Source organism: Primulina huaijiensis, chromosome 18 (assembly GCF_012295235.1).
Source record: "Primulina huaijiensis isolate GDHJ02 chromosome 18, ASM1229523v2, whole genome shotgun sequence".
In the NCBI taxonomy this organism is placed as follows: Eukaryota; Viridiplantae; Streptophyta; class Magnoliopsida; order Lamiales; family Gesneriaceae; genus Primulina; species Primulina huaijiensis.
In genome coordinates this window covers 5920365-5944944 of record NC_133323.1, presented here as the reverse complement: position 1 = coordinate 5944944, position 24580 = coordinate 5920365, and the positions used below count along the sequence as shown (strand labels likewise).

The 24580-nt window shown below is 33.0% G+C and overlaps 3 protein-coding genes across 4 annotated transcripts in view; 1 reads left to right on the top strand and 2 right to left on the bottom strand.

The window, feature by feature from the left end:
* Positions 1-19439, bottom strand: part of LOC140963830 (large ribosomal subunit protein eL30-like) — an 81628-nt gene extending 62189 nt beyond the window's left edge. The window contains exon 1 of the mRNA XM_073423249.1: positions 19436-19439. The gene's annotated coding sequence lies outside the window, so the exon portion shown is untranslated. The remainder of the gene's footprint in view (positions 1-19435) is intronic.
* Positions 4580-10217, top strand: LOC140964663 (uncharacterized). Of its 2 annotated transcripts, none has more exons than XM_073424530.1 (5): positions 4580-6223; positions 6415-6483; positions 6736-6947; positions 8978-9201; positions 9318-10217. In XM_073424530.1, exons 1-5 carry the CDS (start codon positions 5320-5322, stop codon positions 9985-9987), a joined length of 2079 nt encoding a protein of 692 aa, XP_073280631.1. In that variant the 5' UTR covers positions 4580-5319; the 3' UTR covers positions 9988-10217. The 2 variants fall into 2 exon arrangements, with proteins under 2 accessions (XP_073280631.1, XP_073280632.1); XM_073424531.1 differs by having other exon boundaries at positions 4581-6223; positions 6742-6947; positions 9318-10216.
* Positions 11980-14048, bottom strand: LOC140964909 (uncharacterized). Its single transcript, XM_073424895.1, has 4 exons — positions 13281-14048; positions 12596-12688; positions 12439-12506; positions 11980-12331 (listed from the first exon to the last, which is right to left on the bottom strand). Exons 1-4 carry the CDS (start codon positions 13902-13904, stop codon positions 12172-12174), a joined length of 945 nt encoding a protein of 314 aa, XP_073280996.1. The 5' UTR covers positions 13905-14048; the 3' UTR covers positions 11980-12171.
* Positions 19440-24580: the final 5141 nt, after the last annotated feature.

The window sequence follows — 24580 nt, the reverse complement described above, 5'->3', positions numbered from 1 at the left end:
CCTAAAACTCCTTTTGAGTTATGGACTAGTAGGAAACCTAGTTTAAGGCACCTGCATGTTTGGGTTTGCCCAGCAGAAATAAGAATTTATAATCCACATGAAAAGAAACTGGATGCAAGAACAATCAGTGGTTTTTTCATTGGTTATCCAGAAAAATCGAAAGGATATAAATTTTATTGTCCTAACCATAGTACAAGAATTGTTGAATCTAGAAATGCTTGGTTTATTGAAAATGATGACATTAGTGGGAGTAAAGAGCCACGTAAAGTGGACATTGAAGAAGTAAGGGTAGATATTCATTTACCTAAGACTTTTTCTCATGTTATTGTTCCTACAGTTGTTGAACCCGTAAACAACTTGCAAGGACATGTAAATGATCAAACTCCTATAAATGAAATCATTATCAATGAACCTGTCGTGGATGAAACACATGAAATGGCATTAAGAAGGTCTGAAAGACAAAAAAGGCCTGCTATTTCTGATGATTATGTGGTTTATCTTCAAGAACATGAATTCGATATAGGAATCGATGATGATCCAGTTTCTTTTTCACAAGCCATAAAGGGCACTAATTCTAATAAATGGTTAGATGCCATGAAAGAAGAGTTGGAATCAATGGCTCGTAGTGAAGTCTGGGATCTTGTTGAATTACCAGAAGGTCGTAAGAAAGTCGGATGTAAATGGGTTTTTAAGACCAAATACGACTCTAATGGAAATATTGAAAGATACAAGGCCAGACTTGTCGCCAAAGGATTCACTCAGAAAATTGGTATTGACTACAAAGAGACCTTTTCACCTGTCTCTAAGAAAGATTCATTTAGAATTATAATGGCTTTGGTGGCTCATTATGACTTAGAGCTTCACCAAATGGATGTGAAAACTGCCTTTTTAAATGAGAATTTGGAGGAAGAAGTTTATATGGATCAACCTGAAGGTTTTTCCAAAGATGGAAAGGAACACATGGTGTGTAAACTTAAGAAATCAATATACGGACTTAAACAAGCTTCTCGCCAATGGTATTTTAAGTTCAATGATACCATCACTTCTTTTGGATTTAAGGAAAACGCTGTTGATCGGTGTATATATCTGAAAATCAGTGGGAACAAGTTTATTTTTCTTATTTTATATGTTGATGATATCTTGCTTGCAACGAATGATCTTGGTTTATTACATGAAACCAAGAAATTTCTCTCTAAGAAATTTGAAATGAAAAATATGGGTGAAGCAACCTATGTGACTGGAATTGAAATATTTCGAGATAGATCACAAGAAATGCTAGGGTTGTCTCAAAAAGCATACATTAACAAAGTTCTGGAGAGATTTAAGATGGAGAAATGCTCATCAAGTATAGTTCCAATTCAGAAAGGAGATAAATTTGGTCTTATGCAATTTCCAAAGAATGAATTGGAACGCAAACAAATGAATGACATTCCTTATGCATCCATTGTTGGGAGCTTGATGTATGCACAAACTTGTACGAGGCCAGACATCAGTTTTGCTGGTGGAATGCTTGGTCGTTTTCAGAGTAATCCAGGTTTAGAACACTGGAAAGCAATAAAGAAAGTGTTGAGCTACTTGCGAGGAACAAAAGATCATATGCTTACTTATCGAAGATCCGATCATCTAGAAGTGATTGGATATTCAGATTCAGATTTTGCCGGATGTGTTGATACAAGAAAGTCTACATCTGGCTATTTTTTTCTTTTAGCTGGAGGAGCAATCTCATGGAAAAGTGTGAAACAGTCTGTAATTGCAACATCCACTATGGAAGCTGAATTTGTGGCATGTTTTGAAGCCACAATTCAAGGGAATTGGCTGCGAAACTTTATTTCAGGACTTGGAATAGTCGACAGTATTGCCAGGCCGCTGAAAATTTATTGTGATAATTCTGCAGCAGTCTTCTTTTCAAGAAACGACAAGTATTCTAAAGGTGCAAAGCACATGGAATTAAAATATCTTGCCGTTAAAGAAGAAGTTCAAAAACAAAAGGTGTCAATTGAGCATATTAGTACAAATCTCATGATTGCGGATCCGTTGACAAAAGGGTTACCTCCCAAGACATTTATTGAACATGTCGAACGAATGAACATTATAAAAAATTCTAATGAATTTCATTTATTTGACATCTCAATGTGAGCTCTTTAATATATTGTAGTATGTGTATGAAGTTGACTGATTTAGTCTTAACAAAGACATTAATGTGGACCGTTGTTAATTTTTCGTTTATGAGTCATATTAAGGAAACATTAATATTGTGGTACATGGAAGGAACTATGTCGAATTAATGATGTAGAACCGCCATGACTCATATTAATGTATACTTATTTTATGATGTTACGATGTGATCAATAAATAAATATCTTTATGTTTATGCTTTAATCATTAAGTTGTTATTTATTTAAACCATAATAATTAGTTCTATCACATGGGCCAAGTGGGAGAATGTTAGTTTTGTTGTCCACGTGCCACATTATTATTAGATATTTAATTAATATTTTAATATCTAATTTATGATTTAATAGATAATGCTTATTATTAAATGAATAATAAAGACATTCTAGAATCTTCTTTTCAACTCACTGGAAGTTGAATTGGTCAAAGTGGTTTTATACTACTAACACACGTTGATAGAACGTGTCATTTGTTATCCGATTTATGTGAAACGGTCCTCTCTCTCCCTATAAGAGAGGAGCACAGATATCATAATCTATCACTCAAGAGAAAGCTGTGTGACTTGAAAATTAGGAAAGAGAGAGAAATCGTTTTCTTCAATTGTGCAGGAATATATGGCAAACAAAGTTTAGTAATTAATTATTTAAGTCCACTGATTAAATTAACTTTTCGTTATAAAAGTTTAGAAAGGTGAAATGATGATTTTGCAAAATAACCCAATTAAATGGCATTTTCCATTACACTTATAATATGTAAGAATCTTGTATCGGATTATCTAATTTTCGTTAGTTTGTGACGTGATTTGAAATCTTAAAAAAAATTGTATTATATTAGGATGTTGTAAAGTAATTGTGAGTTAGGTTTTGAGATAGTGATAATTTTAATATAGAGTAAAATCCATTTTGATCCAATACTTTTTATTAGGTTATTGAAATGGTAACATATTCTCTTGATAAAAATTTACGATGGGTGGCTCTAGGAAAATAAACTAGAAGAAAAGGACGAAAAATTGTAACGAACTAGTTTTTGATGGACTCATGTGTACATCAATAAAAAAAAAAAAAAAATTAGTCATGTTTGATATATATTTAGATTGAGATACAGTGTTCTAAAAACGTCAAATTAAGTACTGAGTGGTTACTCATCGTCTTAATTTTTATAAAGATGATGTCTTTTGACATTAAAAAAATCACCCGCATAGAATGATAGTTGATGTATAATGTAATTTATAATTTATTTATTGATTTTTAATGTGTTCGGAATATTTTTTAAATCAATTTGTTTCGGATAAAGAGAATACATATGTCATTGATTTTGAGTTTGAATCTGATATAGAGGAAATATTGAAGAATTATGAAGATGAACAAAAAAAAAATTAGATATTTAAGTTAAAAAAACATCTAGACACCGTCCAAACGCTAGGTGGTGGGTGAGTGTGTGTCTAGCACATTTTAGAATATTGTTTACATACATGATATTTTTTTTTTCCAGATGGTGATAGAAAATAAAAATATATATAAAAAATCTAATTGAGGTTAATAATATTTTTGTAATTTATCATGCTAATATAAACGTAACTTTAAGAGAGAAAAAATAAAGTGATAGACAGAGAAATGAATTTTCATGGCTTAAATAATCAGTTTTTCATTCAGATATATAATTATAATAGCTTAGTTTAGTTGTATGCATCAAGAATTTCAATTTTAACGATGATAACATTTTATAAACTAATCCATCTAAGTAATTTAACACTGCCGTTTTTAAATAATTGTAAAAATTTAGACAAAAATTTGTGTGAGACGGTCTCACGGGTCGTATTTTGTGAGACAGATCTCTTATTTGAGTCATCCATGAAAAAATATTATTTTTTATACTAAGAGTATTAATTTTTATTGTGAATATCGATAGTGTTGAATCGTCTCACAGATAAAGATGTGTGAGACCGTCTCACAAGAGACCTACTCAAAAATTTATTAGAAAGCAGTTAGAGTACAAGGACAATAATTAAATTTTTTTCCTCATGAATCATAATAATTTTACCAAATAAAAAATATATCGTCGTTAAATATTAACTTAAATAAAAAAATCTTATATGGTAATAAAAAAATATATATAAATATGAAGAATATGCAGTAACAAAGTTAAAAAGGAGGGATTATATATTCGGGAAATTGGGGATCAGTCCCCAGCCGTCGTTTTTTTTAGTGTTCAATCACTTGGTACTTTTTTAGTACCACATTTCCACATGAAGGGTACCACATTTCCACATGAAGTGTACCACAATTTGTATGACATAGTACCACAATTTTGTGGGTAGGGAGTGAACCCAAAGAAATATTTTCATTGGGGATTTTTCATCGACTTCCCGTTATATATTTATTATGTATCGTAGAAATAATAACGGGAAAGAAAGTGGGGAGCTTTGCATATTCGCACGAATTCCGATGCATAATTACCCATTGTATTTCAAAACTCTACCGCCTTCTCCTTTTCTGCATTGCCCTCGATGCTCTCAAGTGTGAAATGGATGTGTCAGAGTTAATTCCTGCCCAGAAAAAATCCTCCGTTGATTTGCCTCTCTATTCGTGTTTCTGTTTCTGGGCCTCAAGATTTTATGAATCCTCCAACTACTGATCTGTTTTGGTTTTTTTTGAAGCCACCCTTTTGATTATTTCATGAACTAGTGAGTGAGAGAGGAATGGGTCCTCTGGTTTCACTTAAAGAGATAGCTTTTGTTTTTGTTCTGTAAATATATTTTTTCCATGTTCTTTCTCGAGAAAGTGGAAATAATACACATACGGGTTTTTGGCGTGAAAGGGGGTATGTACGGAAATAAAGAGGTTTGGTTCAGTAATATGACTAGTCTTTAATTTCGCGTGATTTTTTCATTCGAAGTTTGCTTTTATTCTGGGAGGGATTTGAAGCAAGATTCCTTCTGTTAATTAGTTTGTTGTTGACCTTCTGTGTGGGTAAGTGAAACTCGATTAAGTCCCAAGATCTTGTTTGTTCGAGTTCATTGGAACAAATGGGAAATGTTGCGGGTAAATTTTTTAGGTAATGAGAAGTTGGTCGGTGAAGTCTATTATGAACTCTTAGGTTCTATATTTCTGGAGTTAGGTTAGGTTATTTTATTTCTGGAAAGAAAAAATGGGTGTAGCAAGTTCAAAGGATCAGAGAAGTAATGCTCTGAAGTTGTGCAAAGAAAGGAAAAGACTCATCAAACAAGCCATTGATTCTAGATTTGCGTTGGCTGCTGCGCACGTTTCGTATACTCAATCTCTTAGAAACATTGGCATTGCTCTTAGGAGGTATGCTGAGGCTGAAGGTTTTGTAGAGTCCTCTCTTTCAGCTAACCTTCCATCTCCCTCGCCGTCCCATCTTGGTGGGATTTCTGATTCTCCAGTGCTCAATGGAAGCCCTCTTTCACCTCCTACGACTAGAATCAGCTATATGAGGTCTGTTGGAGCTAGTGCCTTGACAGTTAGGGTGAATCCACCTCCTAGGAATTTGCAGGTTGAGGAAGGTGAATTCTCAATGCCACCACCACCGCCTCCACCACCTGATTTGGGGTCTTCCTGGGACTACTTTGAGCCTGCAGAAGAGAGCTTTAGGTTTGTGGGACAGAATTATTTGAATCAGAACTCTTATGAGGTTGGAACTTATGGAAATTTTGGTCTTAAAGATGATGATTCTGAAAGAAACAGTGGAAATCCTGCTAATTCTGATAGGGCTTCTAGCAGTGCTCATCAAAGAGTAGAAGTTGAAGTTAAAGATATGAATGACAAAGACATTGTAAATGATTTTACAAAGAATGTGGTGGAAAAGGCTTCTATGGAGCCACCAAATTTGAGAAAAAATAAATCTGCAGTAGAGAAGGATATATGTTCTGAAAGGGAAGATCCTTGTGACTTCATAACACATAGGGCGAAAGATTTTCTCTCTAGCATAAAGGACATTGATAATCGCTTTTTCAGAGCGTCTGAATCAGGGAAGGAAATCTCAAGGATGCTGGAATCGAGCAAAATCCGTGTAGGTTATGCTGAAGCCAAAGGTAATTATTTCTCGATGGCAAAACAGAAATGCCATAAGAACTTTAGAATTTATGAATTTGACTCTTTTTCTTTTCATATGCAGAACGTTTTTTTGGGCTCTTAAATTTTAAGTCCATTTACTTTAATTCTTGTTTGATGTTTCCCCGCCTTTTTCATATTCGAGTGATGTTTTATTGTTTTATGCGTGTAGGTACACCGTCAGCCTTGGTTTCTTTTGGAGCAGCTTGTTGCCAAGGTGGAGCTACAAACGTGTCTGACGGTATGTAACATTTTATACACGAGAAGCAAGGATTATTATTGCCTGAAATAGAACTTTCTTGTTATTGACTAAATTCTAGTGTTGATCGATGTTGAAGATTCTTCAAGTTTTCATACAAGTGTTAAGAAACCAAGTTGTTAATTAAATAATCAAACTGGTGTTTATTTTATATTTTATGACAAGAAACATTAATTTAAGGTGGCAAGTACTATGCTTGAAACCCAATATAAATAACATCTTCATTTCACAAAGTACCAGATCAACATGCTACAAAGGTAATCACTTGGAAACGGACAACATCATCTCGGTCATCCTCATCAAGGAATCCACTTGCGACAATGAAGGATGATAGTGATGATAGTGGTAGTGATTTTATCGAAGAATTCTGCATGATTTCGGGGAGCCACTCTTCCACACTCGATAGACTCTATGCATGGGAGAGAAAGCTGTATGATGAAGTGAAGGTACTTTTAAGTTATTTTGTTACTATGGTAAAATTTATATTCTATTTACGCCATTCACGTCACGTGTTATTAATTTCAAACGTTAAAAATTGAATTTAATTGGCCAGGAATATTAATTTTGGCCATTGCTCCATGTAAATAATTTTATTCACTTTTGTTTTGTGCTGACTAGATAATGTCAATAGTAAGATAGAAGCATTAGTAAGGATACATGTGGGAAGGGGGAAGAAAAGGTGGAGGTGGGGAGGTTGTTATCCATTCTGGGAAATGTTTGTTGAATGTTATAGCAGCTTAGGCTAGGGATAGTGTGAGAATACATTTGTACAGAGGAAACTTTGGGCTTATATCACTTTATATTGCATCAAATACAAAGTATATTTTGCTATTTATCTTCTCTGTACTGTTTCTGGTCTATATTTAATGGAATCTCATCTAAGGCGCTAACTGAATGATTTACTTTAGTTTTCTTTGGGGTATAATTGCTAGATCCATGTCTGTTGAGGAGAATTACAGCGTATGAAATTTTTGTTTCTCCAGATCCAACGTTTATGTTAGTTTGTTGCACTGGCTTCTACAGAGTGCCAATTCACATTATATAGTATTTGATCTTGTAATTTATCCTGTGAAAGTGGAAATTTTGATACTACATCTTTCTTGGGGAGTTAATAATGCAAGTGACACCGGTTATGCCTCAAAGCGGTACACTAGTGTTATTTTTTATACTGCAGACAGTCAGGTTCACGATATTTCTTGGTTATTGTTAGGAACTTAAGTTCATGTGGCTTAAGTGGTAAAGAGAGTGATATTATCATGGGCTATAATACATTGGACCAAAGTTATTATGTTGTTGGGGGGAGAATTCTAGGAGTCACTTGGAAAAGGGGCATGGGAAATAATAATCATGCTTAGCTCTATCCAACTTCCACCTATTATATTTCCCATGCCCCTTTTCCAAGTCACTCGTTCTAGAATTATCTTCCTAACGGCATAATGACTTTGGCCCAATGTGCATTTAGGCCCACGATAATATCACCCTCTTAACCACCCACATGAACTTAAGTTACTAACAGTTCACTATTAAAGCACTCGTGAGAACGATTTTGCTTTAAAAATCATTCTTTGCTTTGAGATCAGACATAAAATGTTGAGCTATAGGGGGTGAGTTAGGCTCATTTGACTACTTGGGATTTTATTATGATTTTGAAGGTTAACACAATGGAAGTAAACAGTTTAAAATGATAAAGCAAGTAAAATGCGTTGATAATGAATTGATGATTATTAAAACATATCAAGTACTTATTGGTGAAGCAGTTATGCATTCATAAATGGACAATTTTCACCTCAAACCGATGTGTAGTTGGTCAACTGATACTGCGGTTTCCAAATCCGTTCCAAAATAACTTCGGCAGCAACTTAATTTTCAAATTCAAATCAACTGGCTGTCCAGTCTCTCAATTGGTTAAACAACTATTTCCTTGTCTGTCGTGAAAGATTCGATTTTTCATTGCTCCCTTGCCTACTTGTTTCATTTTATGTAAGGTTATATTCATTTGCTTGTATATACTGGAATTCCTGAGCATCAAGTACCTAAGATAAAGGGAGGGAGGGAGAGGGGGGTGAGAACAAACAAAAACCGTCAGTTATTTTTACCTCCGTAGAGATTTCTTTTTTCTGTGTGGTTCATTTTTAAATTTTGTTTACTGACCTTCGAAATATTAATCTCTGTGCTCTTGACTAAGAAGAGTTTACGAACATCAGATTTTAACAGATGCTTAAAACACAGACATGTTTTGAATGCAAAATAGCGGTAACTATTATAAAGAGTTCCTGGTCTTTAACCATGGAATTGATATGATTTTTAACTCAGTCTGTCGGCAATTAAATTTTCCGATCTTCAGGTGCTCTATGATGAACACTAGCAAAGACTTTTGGTAATCGTTGCAGAAGTACAGTATGGTGACTCAAAAGTGATTATATATTGTCTCCTTGTTTGCAGTGTTCTGATTTCAGTATCACGTGTGACTTTGTAGGCCAGTGAATCTATACAGAATGAATATGATCGGAAGTGTGACCAGCTTTGCCACCAATTTGCAAAGGATCATAGCACTCAAGCAATTGACAAAACTCGTGCTGTTGTGAAAGACCTGCACTCAAGAAGAAGAGTGGCACTTCATTCTGTTGATTCGATATCAAAACGGATTGAGAGAATGCGGGACGAAGAGTTGCTTCCTCAGCTTCAAGAACTTATTCAAGGGTGAAAAATTTTTCCCATCCATTTGGCACTCGAATCTACTCGATTGTCTAATTACTATATAACTCCCATGTCACACTGAGTTTACCCTGCCAATCATGACGTTGAATTATTTGCAGACTGACAAAACTGTGGAAAGCCATGCTTGAATGCCACCATTCCCAGTACATAACCATTTCTTTAGCGTACCATGCAAAAAGCTCTGCCGCTGTTCCTCTTGGGGAGACGCAACGACAGATTATCAGTCAGCTCCAGGACGAAGTGGAGTATTTTGGTCTAAGTTTTACCAATTGGATCAACAGCTATACGTCATATGTAGAATCTCTCAACAGCTGGCTGCAAAACTGCATCTTGCAACCACGGGAACGACAGAAGGGCAGAAGGGCGTTCTCACCCCGCCGTTATCTAGCCCCACCTATATTCGTCCTCTGCCGTGACTGGTCAGCTGGGATCAAAGCTTTACCGTCTCAAGAAGTCAGCGATGCAGTCAAAGCCTTTCTGTCCGATCTGCGGCATTCAGTGAGAATCCAAGCAGAAGAATTTCAAAAGAAAGAAGCGACAACTGATATCCAGAATGATTTATCAGAGAGTAAAGATGAAGGGGCGACTGAAGATGATGGCCAGTCCAATACAAGCTGCATACAAGCAAGTTTGACAAAGGTTCTTGACAGGCTGACAAAATTCTCCGAGGCTTCGGTGAAAATGTGCGAAGAAATTCGACAGAAATGTGAAGTGGCTCGTGACGCATTTGACAATTATAGAGCACCTCCAAGATCATTTAGCATTTGAAAGTTGTTTGAAGCCTCAGTCTTAATCTTCGAGTTTAAGTTTGGCATTAATGCTGTGTGTAACTTCAGAAGTTTGAATATAATCAACAAATGCTCGACGATAGAACCAATGTGTAGTGAGGGCTTCGCCTGGAATCTTTGAATCTTTTTTTTTTTGCAGGCCAGAATTTTGGTTAACCTGAAACAATTCGTCGTTTTAGGATTCAGGTTTTTTTTTTCCCGAGGGGTTACAATGTAATCAATCACTGATTACTAATATATTAAAAATATTTGATTGGTTCTCTTATTTTTTTTTATCACAAGCAAAACCGACTAAACTGAATGTTCTTTGCACTTTTTTAACCAACTGGAACTGAATATCAATTAAATTACTAGGAAAATTGCTACGGCTGCACAATTGGTTTAGTTTATTTCAACCTCAACTTACCAACCAATTGATGAAAATTTCCATTATTACGAGTAATTTATATTACAGAACACGATAAAAATATATCAATCCCAGGTTTATAAGACAAATAGAAATATTTGGAACCAAGTTTATGTAATTACATTTACATGGAGTCGACAACAATTTCCCAAAGTAACATCATTCTTGGTTTGTTCATGGTTTGTCTTGCAGGGAAATCCAGAATCCGAGCATTGGCTGTTTGAATTTTGTTCAAAACAATTTGATTGAAATGCAGAGGGGGTATACTAAGAAATCTTTTTGTGTATGTATTCTATCTCTACTAATGAAATATATATGTTCAAAACACAAACACACGCAAATTGTGTGTGAGTGTGTGTGTGAAGCACATTGAATAGTGTTGGATTATGTTAGACCCGCATAGAAGTCAAGTAAAAGCCATGTAAAACAAGTAAAAATTAATGCAACTGGAGCATAATACCATACCAAGTATTCTCCATTCTCCGAGAAGAATGTATTTTGTGGTTGAGAATGAACATAAAAAGTCAGAACTAACTCTATCCCAATAACTCGATGATGGAATAAAGTGCAAAAGAATTATCCTTGCATGAGTAAACACTGAAGATCAGCGTTCGAAGAGTATCCTTTCCTCACATCAAATATGTTAAATGACACTTTCCAGTTTCCAGTTTCCACCATCAGATCAATCTTTGAAAATAGAAAAGATATGTTAGGTAACAGGAATGATCTAATCTATATGTCCTACAAAGAATAACCATCAGCATTCAAACCCCGTGTGGTCGTGCAAGCAATGCAATGCAGAGTTATTGCTTTGAAGATCATTCAATACAGATTAACATCAACCAAAGAGTTCAATGGCTCGTAGAAGTCAATATAGTTCTCCAACAAAATAGCCTTAAATTCCCTTGCGAGTAATTCTCGCCACTATCATGATCTCACTATGGCTTACTAAAAACACATGGCAAAACCTTAGACCTTAATAAATGCACATCATAATCACATACAATGCAACTAATCAGCACATTATGAACTCTTTCAACAGTTTAAAAGAACTTTAGTCATGGAATGTCATTTGAAGTTGACAATAGCAGTAATTAAGAGAGAATACTTGAAAGCATCAACATCGGTCACCAAATTAAGCAGAATTTACACTGGCCCAGTCAAATGATTACTGCAACTAATTTTTTCAAGATATGATACAGTGACAAACCCAGCAGGGACGAGGAGTGGACTCCTGCTCAACTGGGAAAAAAACAAACTTACAAGTAATATTTTCTAAAAAAAATCTAAGTTTCATCCCACTCGTGTGAGACCATGGATCCGCCCCCCATGTGAATGTGTAAGATATATATAATTGAAGACATGTTTTGTGGGTTATGGGGTAATCACCGTGTATGTAGCATGACATATAACTCAAGATAAATCCTGTAGGTTTTAGAAACAAAAGAATTACATCAAAGAAATAAAAAATGGTTACTCTAATGTGCTTGTAAAAAATCAGCACACTTGCCCATCACACAATTACATGGTCCACAAAAGCAATCGAATGTACAAACTATGCTTGAATTCAAGATAACACTTCATTTTTATTATAAGCCAAAATCTTTTCATAACTCCCTCGATGAGAATTTTCATATATCCCGAGTTTTTTTATCATATACATTTCAAATACCATAAATATAGTATTTCCTCAAACTGAAATTGTTTGAGCATCTCTTGTTCACAGAAAAATACGTTTTAATAGATTTTGCCCACCTTTTAATCTGCCTTACAACTTTTGCCAACACTTTCAACCCGAGGAAGAGCCGGGACACTCAAGAATGACTTTATGTGACTGTACAGTTCCTTAGGCTTCTCCATATTAATAGCATGTCCCGCATTCTTCAAAACCACTAGTTGTGCATTGGGTTCCAAATGTCTGCAATACCCGAAAGAAAAATTTTCTGTCAAACTATTTGTGATCGAAGCTATCAGATCAATCAGATCAAGTAAGAAATGAACAAACAACATCGCAAAAAAAACTACCTTTTCAGTCTATGAGCCAATTCTATAGGAAATATCTGGTCATGTTCTCCCCAAATAATCAATGTGGGCTACATCACGAGACAGTATTTTATAAAACAAGGATACAAATAAGGAGAGAATAACAGAGGCGGGAAACTGCAACGGTTAAAAGATACACCTGAGTAATTTTAGGAAGGTCGGAAAGCTTTCTATCCTTGTGTAATGCATAGATCAACCCTTTTCTTTCTTGTAAATTTTCCGTACACATCACCTATGGATGATTAAAGGAAATCCAAGAAAGTGTTGGCTCAGGCAATTGAACACACAAAGAATTGTTCATAAAATTAACAGAGAGAAATGCACTTTATAAGCACTACTGGATCTGGAACTTATATGCAATAAGACAGCTGAAACCCAAAAACTAATCTATTAAGTGGAATATGCTCTCAATTTAGAATAATCACTCCAAAATTCTTGTCAACCAATTGCATTCACTTTGGACAATTTTCAAGCAACAACCAATTCACACATTATCTAGCCTATAAAGTGATCCCGGTTGTCCTTTACTCTGAACGAGGGAATTGGTAATCAAGGGTGGTACGAGAATCCGACCAAAAGAGTAGTCTCTCCTCGAACTTTATGCTTCACTCAATGGCTTCTTTTAAAATGAATGATTGCAACACAACATAAAAAGGAAGTCACAACTCACAGCAGCTAGCATTAATAACTGGAAGGATCTGCAGTCATCACATTTAGGCACAGTTTCACTGCAAACAAGTTTCAAGAAATAATAGCTGGCATTCATTCACTATTTACTAACTAATCAACAAATCCAGTCCCAGAGAATCATATTGGATGCTTACCTCAATAAAATCCGAAAGAAAGCAAGAAGGCACATTCTTGATTGGCTTGTAAAAAGAGAGCTTCATTAACTCCCTCAACTTCTCCGGAGTCTGAGCTAGCAAAATACTTGTAGCCTCATCAACACTCTTAACTTTGAACAAACCTTCCTCCATGTCCTTCTCCTCCAAGCAAACCCCAGCACAGCCAATCACCACACTCTCCACCGCATCCGGGAACTGAGCCGCCATGCTGTAGGCCACAAATCCACCGTAGCTCAGCCCCACCACCCGCATCTTGCCCACACCGAGCGTCTCCATAACCCTCATCACGCACTGAGCTTGGAAGGAATCACTCCTCTCCGGCCTGGAAGTGTAAGATTCTCCAAAAAACAGCAAGTCCGGCACGTAAACATTGAACTTGGAGGAAAGCGGCGAGACGAAGTCGTTCCACTGCCACATGGCGTTGGCGCCAATCCCATGGATGAGGACTAGAGTAGGCTTGTTGGGCTTGTGGGATTTCGGCCCCCAGCAATGCATGACGGTGCCGTCTCCGAGGTCGGTGGTGGTGGACTTAAGTCCGGCACTGGAGAAGGAGTATCTAAAACACATGTCCCTTGAGGCTGTGAAGCTGAAACACACCGCCATGATCACAGGAGGAGTTGGGTTTATCCACGAAGTTTGTCGGGGTATCTAGGATCGCTTCAGAGATTTCTCGATTGAAAAAGTACAGATTTTTTTTTCCTCGAGAAGTGAGAGAAAAATTTGCCGGACGAGTGACTGGTGTCTATGTCCATTAATTTATTATGATATATGTATACATGTATCTATCTATATACGCATCTATCATGTGTATATATAAATGTGTGCATTGAAATTCACTATAATAAATTAGAATAGGTCTGTTGTCCCTGTGAGACTGGTCAACTATATCGATATTCACGATAAAAAATAATACTCTTAACATAAAAAGTAATATTTTTTTATGGATGACTCAAATAAGAGATCTGTCTTATAAAATAGGCGAAGTTGGTGAAAAATCCTCAATCAAAACATTTCTTTGGGTTCACTCCATATCCACAAAATTGTGGTACTATGTCATACAAATTGTGGTACACTTCATGTGAAAATGTGGTACTAAAAAATTAACAAGGGACTGAACACAAAAAAAAACGACGGCTGGGGACTGAAGGCCAATTTCTCATATAAAATACGACTCGTGAGACCCTCTCACACAAGTTTTTGTCAATAAATTATTTAAAAAATAATAATTTACGAATTTAGATTAAAAAATTGCCTTTTATGAGTAAGAAATAATTTGGTTAAAATTTTGATNTAAAAAGTAAAAACATTGTAAAAATCTAAATTTTAACCAAATTATTTACTTGTAAAATATAATATACATATATGCCTAATTTCGTTATAAAAAAAAATCGAAAATTTTCTGATAAAAGACAAAATAGATACAATTTCATCCAACATGAGCTGGAATCCAATCAATATGTACCAATTTTTGGAATATCTATTTATCATTTAATCAATAGTACTTTATATGCCTAATTAAGTTTTACTCGTAAAAAATATGGTAAATATGAGTCCAACAAAATAAAATAAGAAAAATAATATTTTTTCCTATTTTTAAGATTAAACAAAAGTATTCCTAAAGGGCTATAAGAGTTAAGGAAAGGGAGGTAAATCATTATTAATTTAAATATTTGTTCGAATCTCATTAACAAATGATCAAATTCTTAAACGGTTTCAATTTCAACCAATTAGTAGTTGATAGTCAAAGTCGTGTAATTAACACACAAGCTGATATTATTAACTGTTTTTGCGCATCGAAAAGTAACATATAACATTTTAATCATTATAATCCAATTAATAATATAAAAATTAGATAAACATTATATATATATATTGACAATTTATTAATTTATTGATCATGTTTAACCATTGATTTAAAGTTTATATCGTGTATTTACCAGTTTAATTTTTGTTTATTATTTTTCTTTTTTTGAAATATTATAGAAGGATAAATTTTATTGAATAATCCGGGGATTGTGAGTAAGGCTGGGAAAATATACCGAAATATCGAAATACCGAAATACTATACCGAAAAAATATCGAATTACCGAAATATTATACCGAAAAAATATCGAAAATATCGGTATCGGTATCGGTACGTAATTATTGTTTTTTCGGTACCGAAATACCGAAAATAATTTTTTTATTATTTTTTTTTAAAATTTAAGTTCGATATACCTAAAAAATGTCGGTATACCGACAAAATTTTCGGTGTCGGTACGGTATCTGGTATGAACTTTTTCATATTGAAAATTCGATATACCGAATATGCGGTATACCGAATTTTCGATATCGATATCGGTATGAAAAAATTCCATACTGATATTTACGGTACGATATACGGTACCGTAGTTCGGTACGGGGTATATCGTACCCACCCCTAATTGTGAGTGTGTAGGTAGGATCGTACATAAAATGGTTAGGCTAATTTCGGGTGAGAGGGATGGGTGGATGTAATATTTAACAAATTTGGGGAGTGGTTGGGGTTTGCAACCACCGTCCACTGACTTGTCTATACCGAATAGTTTATATTTTATAGGCTTAAAAAGATTGGAAAAATAGTTAAAATAGTTTTATAAATTTATATATTTTGTATTTTGGTGTTGTAAGTATAAATTAGGTTATATTTTGGTTTTTATCTTCTTTTTACCATCGGAATACTGACGTAGTATTAAAAAATTATGAAGTGACACCAGAAAATATCTATGTATCCGAGAAAAGAAAATGACTGAAAGTTAAAACATGAACTTACTTGTAAGATCGAAAGTCAAAATTGAATAGTTATATTATCAAAACACAAAATAAACAAACTTAGAAGGCAAATTTTGGCCAGTATATTTAAAATTAGAGTTTGATTAATGATAATAAATTCGATTTTATCTACTAACATTTTCTTGAGAAATTTCGATGCACGAGGCTTGGCCAATACGATTTACTTGTATTTGCATGAAATTTGTGGATGCGGACGTGTCATGTGGAAATGCTCCAACTTGAATGAAAAATGTAAAATCATCTAACTTCTAACTACTTAAGTATCGTGAATTCCAAATTCAATTGTTAGTTCCAAAATCTTAAGATAATAAACTAACCAAAAACAAAGATTTAAAGGAAAAAAAATGTTGAAATTGAGAAATAAATTCCTAAACATAATTATTATATTTATACAATCAAAAACATGAAAAATATAATAAAAGTTGTTGAAATCTGAAATAAAAATAATGTAAAATATTTAGAGATATATTAAAAAAATTACAGCTTCGTTTGGACAAATACTTATAAATTGTTTTATATAAAAGTGTGTCTATAAAAAATTTATAAAATATTTTAAAGCTTGTCTGAAAAATAAACATGAGTTTAGACAATTACTCTATAAAAATGTTTTAGAGTTGATGACATGTTTGGTTATTCCAAAAAAAAAAAGAAAAAAACTCTCAATTGTTCTTCAAAATTATACTTTGAGAACACTTTTAAAAATATTTTTCAAAAACGTTTTACAAAAATCTTATTGAAACATATACTTTAAACTTTTTTCACTCATAAAATACTAAAAACATTTTTAAAGTAGTTTTCTAACCTGTCGATTTTTTTTGTTCAATATCTAGAGAAGATTTTTCTCTCACTCCTCGCTTTGATTCTCCACGATCTCATCATTATAACTGATTGCCGCTATCCGATTAATTAAAAAATGGGCCTTTGTTATTCAATTGTGGACAATCTTTCTTAATTTTAAGTCAAACAAATCTCCCAACAGACATTGAAACATTGAGCCAAAATTCATGTTTATTAGCTTCTCAACCAATTAATTTCTCAATTTCACCATCACGAAGCCCGAGTCCCTTTCAAGGAGCTGGATTTGTCAACTTCCCGACCAGGAAATTAGGTGGTCATCTTCAACTCCCACCTTTCTAAATTCAAAAAATCTTCAATTCGGCGTCATTCATCTTTCTTGCTTAGAAAAAATTGTGGTATTTCCAAACACCATTAAGTCTAATTGTAAAGCCCAAGTTTTAGAAATCTCTCCAAAGTCATTACTGTTCTTCCAAATATCCCACCGACTCATTCCTTCGTGCGACATCACCGTCACTTCCCATTGTCGTCGTTGGTTCACCGACTGTCCATCATTCTGTTGGAATTAGTTTGTATGTTGACATAATTTAATTAATTATATATGGACAAACTATCTAATAAAGGATTCAAGAAGACGATCTAATTGATTATAGGTTTTTAAAGTATTAAATAAATTGGTACGGTCCATTTTATGTGTAGAAATTCAGTCCAATTAAGTCTTCTATGATGGGTCGAATACTGCTAATGTTATATAAAGTTATGTCCTCGACGCACAGGAAATAATACAGAATATTATATATGACACACATATTATAGATCTATATCATTCTCTTATCTAAGTTAAGAATAAGGTGGTCGATTCTCTGTTGTCTTGGAAGATCCATAACTCCAACGCTAGATCAATCAATAGATTCTGAAACGCGTTTACTGTTATTTATATTTTTTGATAATTCGACATGAATTACTGGTGTGTTGTGATATATGGATTTAATCACATGATTTATAGATTTATTTTATCAAATCTCCAAGACATTCATACCACACGAACATCGCGAGTATCTTCCTTTACATGTTCTACCAGTGTGAGGGCCATATTTCTAAACATGAATTATTAATATGCAATCATTATTGATTAATAAACAACGGAAAAGTGAATTAAAATTTTGCTTTAAGTCTTATAAAAATTTTGACATGATTTACTCATATATAAGACATACCAAAAAATCAAATACAAAAAATATCTAACATATACCCTCAAAAAAACACAAATAACATAAACAAGTGTCGGTAAGACACGATCACAACATAAAAAACCAAAAATATCATAGAGAGTCTGTAATGCTCGATAATAACATAATGCAATCATAAAATACTCTAAACACATCATACAACTACTCAGGGCATATCTAGGTAAAATTAGAACTCCATAATATATACATATACTATCTGGAATACGTCGATACAGTACCTAAATACAACTGAGTCCACTCTGGAGGAGCTATGGTACTTCCGATGCTTCTTCTAGAGTACCTGAATTCGAATCACATGTGTCACTTGTCATGTTCACATACAAAGACACGACAACCCCTTCTCGGGAATCAGAACCTCAGTACGAGCAGAGTCATACGGTCATACCTGTGGTTCACAGGGCCTGAAGCGATCTGTTAAAAAAAAGTTTTTTGTTGTGATAATTAATCGTAAAGCTCAGCTTGTAAATTAAAAATAACTAAAGTATATATATAATTAAAATATAATTTATGACTTATATATTTATTTCTTTACAATTTTTTCTTCGTGTGTTACAACATCGACATGGCTCTGACGTGATGCAGTGTCATATGAACAATTATATTGGAAAAAGATTGAAATTGCCAAAAACCGTAAGATATGTTACTAAAATTGAAATTTATCAATATAAAATATCAAAATAACAAAATGATAAATATATTGAACCAATATTGTAAAAATATGTGATTTGTTTTAAATAATATATATAATATTTCATTCAAGAAAATTGAAAATAAAGATATATAAATTGGGTAAGTATCACTTTTTTTTTTAAATGGGATCAACCACATAAATTCAAGAAAAAAGGCAAAATAATCAACAAATGAAGTATAAAAGTTCAACCCACGAGTTGGTCTAATATAAAATGATAAATATATTGGACGAGCATTACCATTTAATTCATACAAAATTTTTAAAAATATAATTAATGAGCCGTGTAGTTTAATTGCTTGAGCTCTACACGATTAAATTAAATCCTCAATGAACACAATCATTTTATTTAATCATGACATCGTTAGGCCAATGTCCATATTTTTTTTAATGTCCAATGTCCATGCTATTTATTTGCATGCCTCAACAACATGAGACCAATGAATTTTTTTTTTTTTTTGCCTTTGTGAGGGACGGGCCCTGAGATGGGTAGCCTATCTGGCCTCGCAGGAGGTTCGGCACTAAACTCGAGACATCAAGATATCACGAAATATGACATAGAAATGCAATGATGATATGCACGAATGCAATGGATGAACATGTGCAAATACCAGGATATCAGAAGTCAAATTATCAATAATCAACAATCATACATAATATGCTCGAACAAGTCCATACCTCAGTGGACCATTTATGAGTATATTGCTTAACTCTCGATGCCAACAAATATCTAAGCCAGACTTAATCGAGGTGTCCAAAATCTCCCCGACACAATATACAATCATATAACATTTCTCAACCTAAATATAAATGGACATCAATGTCAAAGGCTCAACACAATATATTCAGTTGTATCGATATGTATAACTAAAATAAAATTGTGTATGAAAAAAAATATTTTATTTTATTTTATTTTTAACATTAATTACCAACTGATAATATAAGATTAAATATATAATATCACATAAATCAACAAATATAAGATAAATCATACATATGATATTCACGTATCTTTGTCAGACATCATGAAAATAACCGATATCTATGCACCTCAATCATGATAGAGTTCATATGTTAGAGTTCCGAGGAATAGCAAAAATGGATAAGTCCTCCATTGAATTGAATAGGGTGTGTGAGAAATGTTAGAAAATTACAGGATCAGAAAGAAGAAGGGGTAAAAATCTTCTCTGTTTTTTATTTTGAGGGACCCTCGTAATGAAGAGGCTCTTCCCGGACTCGTTAGGTCGCTTCTTCCTATAGGCTACAGAGTCATTGGACCCGAGCCTCAAATTTTTCTTAAAGGCCCATTTTTTAGGTTGTGAAGAGGTCCACTTATTTTTAGGTTGTGAAGAGGTCCACTTATTTTTAAAGATTAAACAATATTCTTTTATTTTTTAAACTTTGCTTCTGGTTTCCAACTAGGGGTTTAAACAAACGAAATTAAGATGAATATGATGAAAATTTGAAACCTCAAATTCGACTCAAATTAATTTATTTGAGTTCGACCTCGATTGATATTCGAAAATTTTAAAAATTTTGATTTGAATTCGGTTCGAATTAAAGCTCGAGTTCAGTTCGAAAGATTCGAACATGTTCACGAACTATTGCTCGAAAATAATTACTCAAAAGTATCAAATTTTATTTATTCAATATATAATTATATTATTTTAATAAATAATTAAAGCTCGTGAGCGGTACGCGAACTATCAAACAAAATAATTTGAGCTCTAGTTCGACTCGAAAAAAGTTCGAACATGTTCCAGTTCAGCTCAAATTAGATAAACTCACTCACATGCGAATCAAATATTTTTCAAATTGACTCAAAAAACTCGCGAACCAGCTCGATTCATTTACACTTTTACTTCCAATCGGCCCATTCTCTGATTTTTTTTTCTCTCTCCACTCATTTGCTCTGTACGTTTCTCTTTGTGTTTTTTTTTTAAAATAAAAATTGTTCTCTACTTTGGAGGCTTGGAGCTTGGAGCTTTTCATCATGATTTGTCAAAATTAGTGGAGAGAATTTCATCAATACCGTAAAATATACCGTCCACATGTTAGTATATATGTAATCTTTCTACGTGCTTTGGATTTGGGTAGCTTCAACTTGTTATTATTGTTTTTTTTTAGTTTAATATTTTGAAATTATTATTTGATGTGTTTCAAAATTTGTATTAAACTATTAAACCTCTTTCTTAAATTAAGATGTTGAAATTAATTTTTAAGTTTTAAAATTGGAGAAATTTGTGGTGAATTAGTAGGATGAAATTAATTTTTAGATTTTTGAATTGGAGAACCCCCAACTTAGTATTGTGTATGATATGTGAATTTCAATTTGTTGTGTTTAAAGAAATTTGTGTATTGTATCTCAATATCATTATATGTCAAGGAAATTATATTTTGTTTGTTTGTTAGGCAAATTATATACAAGGCCTCCCAAATACATGTCGGGATATCAAAAAAAAGTTGATGATGGAATCGTTAATTCGAAGTAAAGTTGGATATATATGTTAGTTGTCACATATCGGTTGGAAAAATATCTCTGCGAGTTACATATATGAGACTTAGACAATCATTTTCTTTGAGCTAGTTTTTGGATTGAGTTAGTAAGTATAATTGAATAAAGAAAAAGTACAAGGAAAAATGTGTTACACAGGATAATTTCTATTGTGCAAAGATTAGCAAAAAAATAAGTTGGCTTTTCGGGAAAGTTTGAGAAATTTTATGTTAAAAATAACTGTCTCTTTGTGAAAATGGTTGAATTAATTGCTGAGTTTGATCCAGTAAAGAAAGAGTATCTTTGACGTATTAAAGACCGAAAAACCTATACTACTTATCTTGATAGCAGAATTCAAAATGAACTGATACAAATGTTGACTGGTGAGGAAAGAAAGAAATTATTTTCAAAATTCAAAAAGACAAATTATTTTTCAATCATCTAATATTTTATTCCAGATATTAGTCATAAAAAGCAAATGTCTCTTGTCATACTATGTTTGTATGAGTCGGAAAATTCAACAAAAATTGAAGAATATTTGATAGAATTTTTAGGGGTGGATGGCACTTGTGTGCTTGGAATTTTTATGCATCTTAAGGATTCTTTAACAAGTCTTTGGCTTGATATTGATGATATACAAGGTCAACGCTATGACAACGGCTCTAATATGAAAGTGAAGCACAAAGGTGTATAAAGTATAGAACCGAGTGCATCCCTTTACCAAAAATTATATTTGGTGGTAATAGTGCAACTCAAATCTTTTAAACTGCATAACAACTCAAACATCATGGTTCAATCGTTTTTCCAGCAGAGACAATTATTGCACCCAACAATCTCATTTCCAATAATTGCACTCCTTGCAATCAATGAGAATTGAACCAGTGGCCTTGGCCTTAATATCAATTGTAGGACCTAGTTCTTATCGTTTTACCAAAAGCTATAGATGATGGTAATGATGCAACTCAAATCTCTTAAACCGCACAGCAGCTCAAGTATCACGGTTCAATCGCTCTTCCAACAATGACAATTATTGCATCCAACGCAAAAGATGTTTCTTGAAATAAATCCTAGTATTTTATACTCCTAATGGTCGTCATAGCCTTAATTGGAATTATGTGATATGACGAATTTACCCTCAAGCTACGTCATTTTTGGAGTAATACAACATATTTATACATTATTCTCCTCTTCTACAAAGCGATGGATAATTTTTAAAGAACGTGTAAAAGGTTAGACAGTTAAGTCATTTTCACGAACACGCTAGCAAAGTCATGTTGAGAGCGTGAAACCTATAAAAAAAAAAAAAAAAAAAAAAAAANCAAATTAGAGAGACACTTTATTTGATTTGACACTGAAGATCCCAAAATAAAGAGTGAACCAGAGTCCTTGGCATGATATGAACTTACAAGTTTGAACTCTTACATAGTTTGGTAATTTGGTATAAGTTGTTATTCGCAATCAACTATGTGAATACATTTCTTCAGTACGAAAATATGGATATTGATGTTGCTATCAAACTATTACAAGGAATTATTGTATTTCTCGAAAGATATAAATAATTTGGTTTTGATCAGGCCGTTGTTGAAGCTAAAGAAATGGCAAGTGAAATGGACTTTGGATGTGTATTTCGAGAAAAATGAGACGCTCGTAGAAAAAAAAAATTTGACGAAAGTAATAGTGCAGAAGTAACATTGTCAGCAAAAGAGTCATTTAGAGTTAACTACTTTATCTTTATAGTTGATAAGTTCGTACATCTATAGAGTCTTGATTTGCATCATTTTAAAAATATGAAGAAATATTTGGTTTTTTATTCAAGGTGGAGAGATTACAATGTTCTGATGATGAAAGCTTGTTGAGGTCTTGCAAGAGTCTTGAAAGTTTTCTCGTCTATGTTCTGATATTAATGGAGAATATTTGTTTTCAGAGTGAAAAATTTTGTAGTGGTCTTCATTGGAGGAATAAAAATCAGTTATTGATGAACTAGAGTATTTGAAAAAAATAGATGATTGTTTTCTAAATGCTCATTTTATTTACAAAATCTTGCTGACAATACCTGATGTTGTTTAAAATTTTTCTCCGATCGACAATGTCACAAGAAAGATTGAACGGATTGGTTATGTTATAAATTGAAAAAAAAAAAAAAGTTATTGAACAACTTGATTATAATTAATATTTTTTCCACAAAAACTATAAGACAAGTTGTATTTAAATGACCTTTTTCAATATGTTCGGGATTAATATTTAGCTATAATAGAAATATTTTGACTAATAACACATTGTATTGTAGTGTGTTGTCTTTAGATTTGTTTATATAATTCTCAAAATTTTTATGCAGAATTATGACTTATACAAGGGTCTTTTTTTATTTTGTCCCACAAGCCGTACTACTTTAACTGTATGTTTGGTTGGAATGATATGATTATTGAATAATTAATAAATAATTGATAAGAAAAATAATAGATAAAGATTTGTAATACGTGTTAATAAAGTATGTTATGTTTGAATTGATTTTTATGAATAGGATTAAGTGAGCAGGATTTGGTGTTATTCCCAAAATATCCTTGTATATTATTTTTTTTAAAAAAAAAAAAAAGTTATAAAATACTCTTCAAGCCCTAATGTAAAATATAACATGGCCATTGTTGTCTACGATTAATGGTTTGTTAAATCCTGCAAAATCAAAATTTACCGATCTGTTTAAAAAATTCTCATTTAAAGCCTATTTATATTAATAAAAATCGATTGAGAATAATATTTTATTTTTAAATTCAGTTTTATGCAATAATGAAGAGGACATATAGTAAGAAATTTTTTTTGTTTCGATTTTTGAATTTGGAATTTGGATATATATTTTGTAAACATATTTTCATTATTATATTAAAAAATGTAACATACTACTGCTGTAGCCAAAACTCAAAAGTGAATTTCTTAGATATTTTTATTATTATTATTATTATTATTATTATCAAGCAAAAGAAATGGGTAATAAATATATAAAAATATTTTTATTATTGTCCAGCCAAGCAAAGGGCATTTTAGGAATAATATGAATGTTTAAAATAAGAATTCTTAGTCCTTCGGTTGTAGGTAGGTTTAATTGTCCACCTTTAGTACAACTTAGTCCTTCATGTGCATGATAAAATGAGTTTAGTAAAAATTGATCCAAACATGGTCTTAGGCTCAAAACCATCTCTTTATCCTATCTTAACCCTCCTAAACAAGAATTAAAGGTCTCAATTTG

Excerpts from the sequence above, each read along its gene's own strand:
- LOC140964663 (XM_073424530.1), top strand. The coding sequence starts at position 5,320 with ATGGGTGTAGCAAGTTCAAAGGATCAGAGAAGTAATGCTCTGAAGTTG. Across the intron at positions 6,948-8,977 it reads AGCTGTATGATGAAGTGAAG|GCCAGTGAATCTATACAGAA; the intron begins GTACTTTTAAGT and ends GTGACTTTGTAG. Across the intron at positions 9,202-9,317 it reads CTTCAAGAACTTATTCAAGG|ACTGACAAAACTGTGGAAAG; the intron begins GTGAAAAATTTT and ends AATTATTTGCAG.
- LOC140964909 (XM_073424895.1), bottom strand. The coding sequence starts at position 13,904 with ATGGCGGTGTGTTTCAGCTTCACAGCCTCAAGGGACATGTGTTTTAGA. Across the intron at positions 12,689-13,280 it reads TTCTTTCGGATTTTATTGAG|GTGATGTGTACGGAAAATTT; the intron begins GTAAGCATCCAA and ends AATCATCCATAG. Across the intron at positions 12,507-12,595 it reads ACCTTCCTAAAATTACTCAG|CCCACATTGATTATTTGGGG; the intron begins GTGTATCTTTTA and ends CTCGTGATGTAG.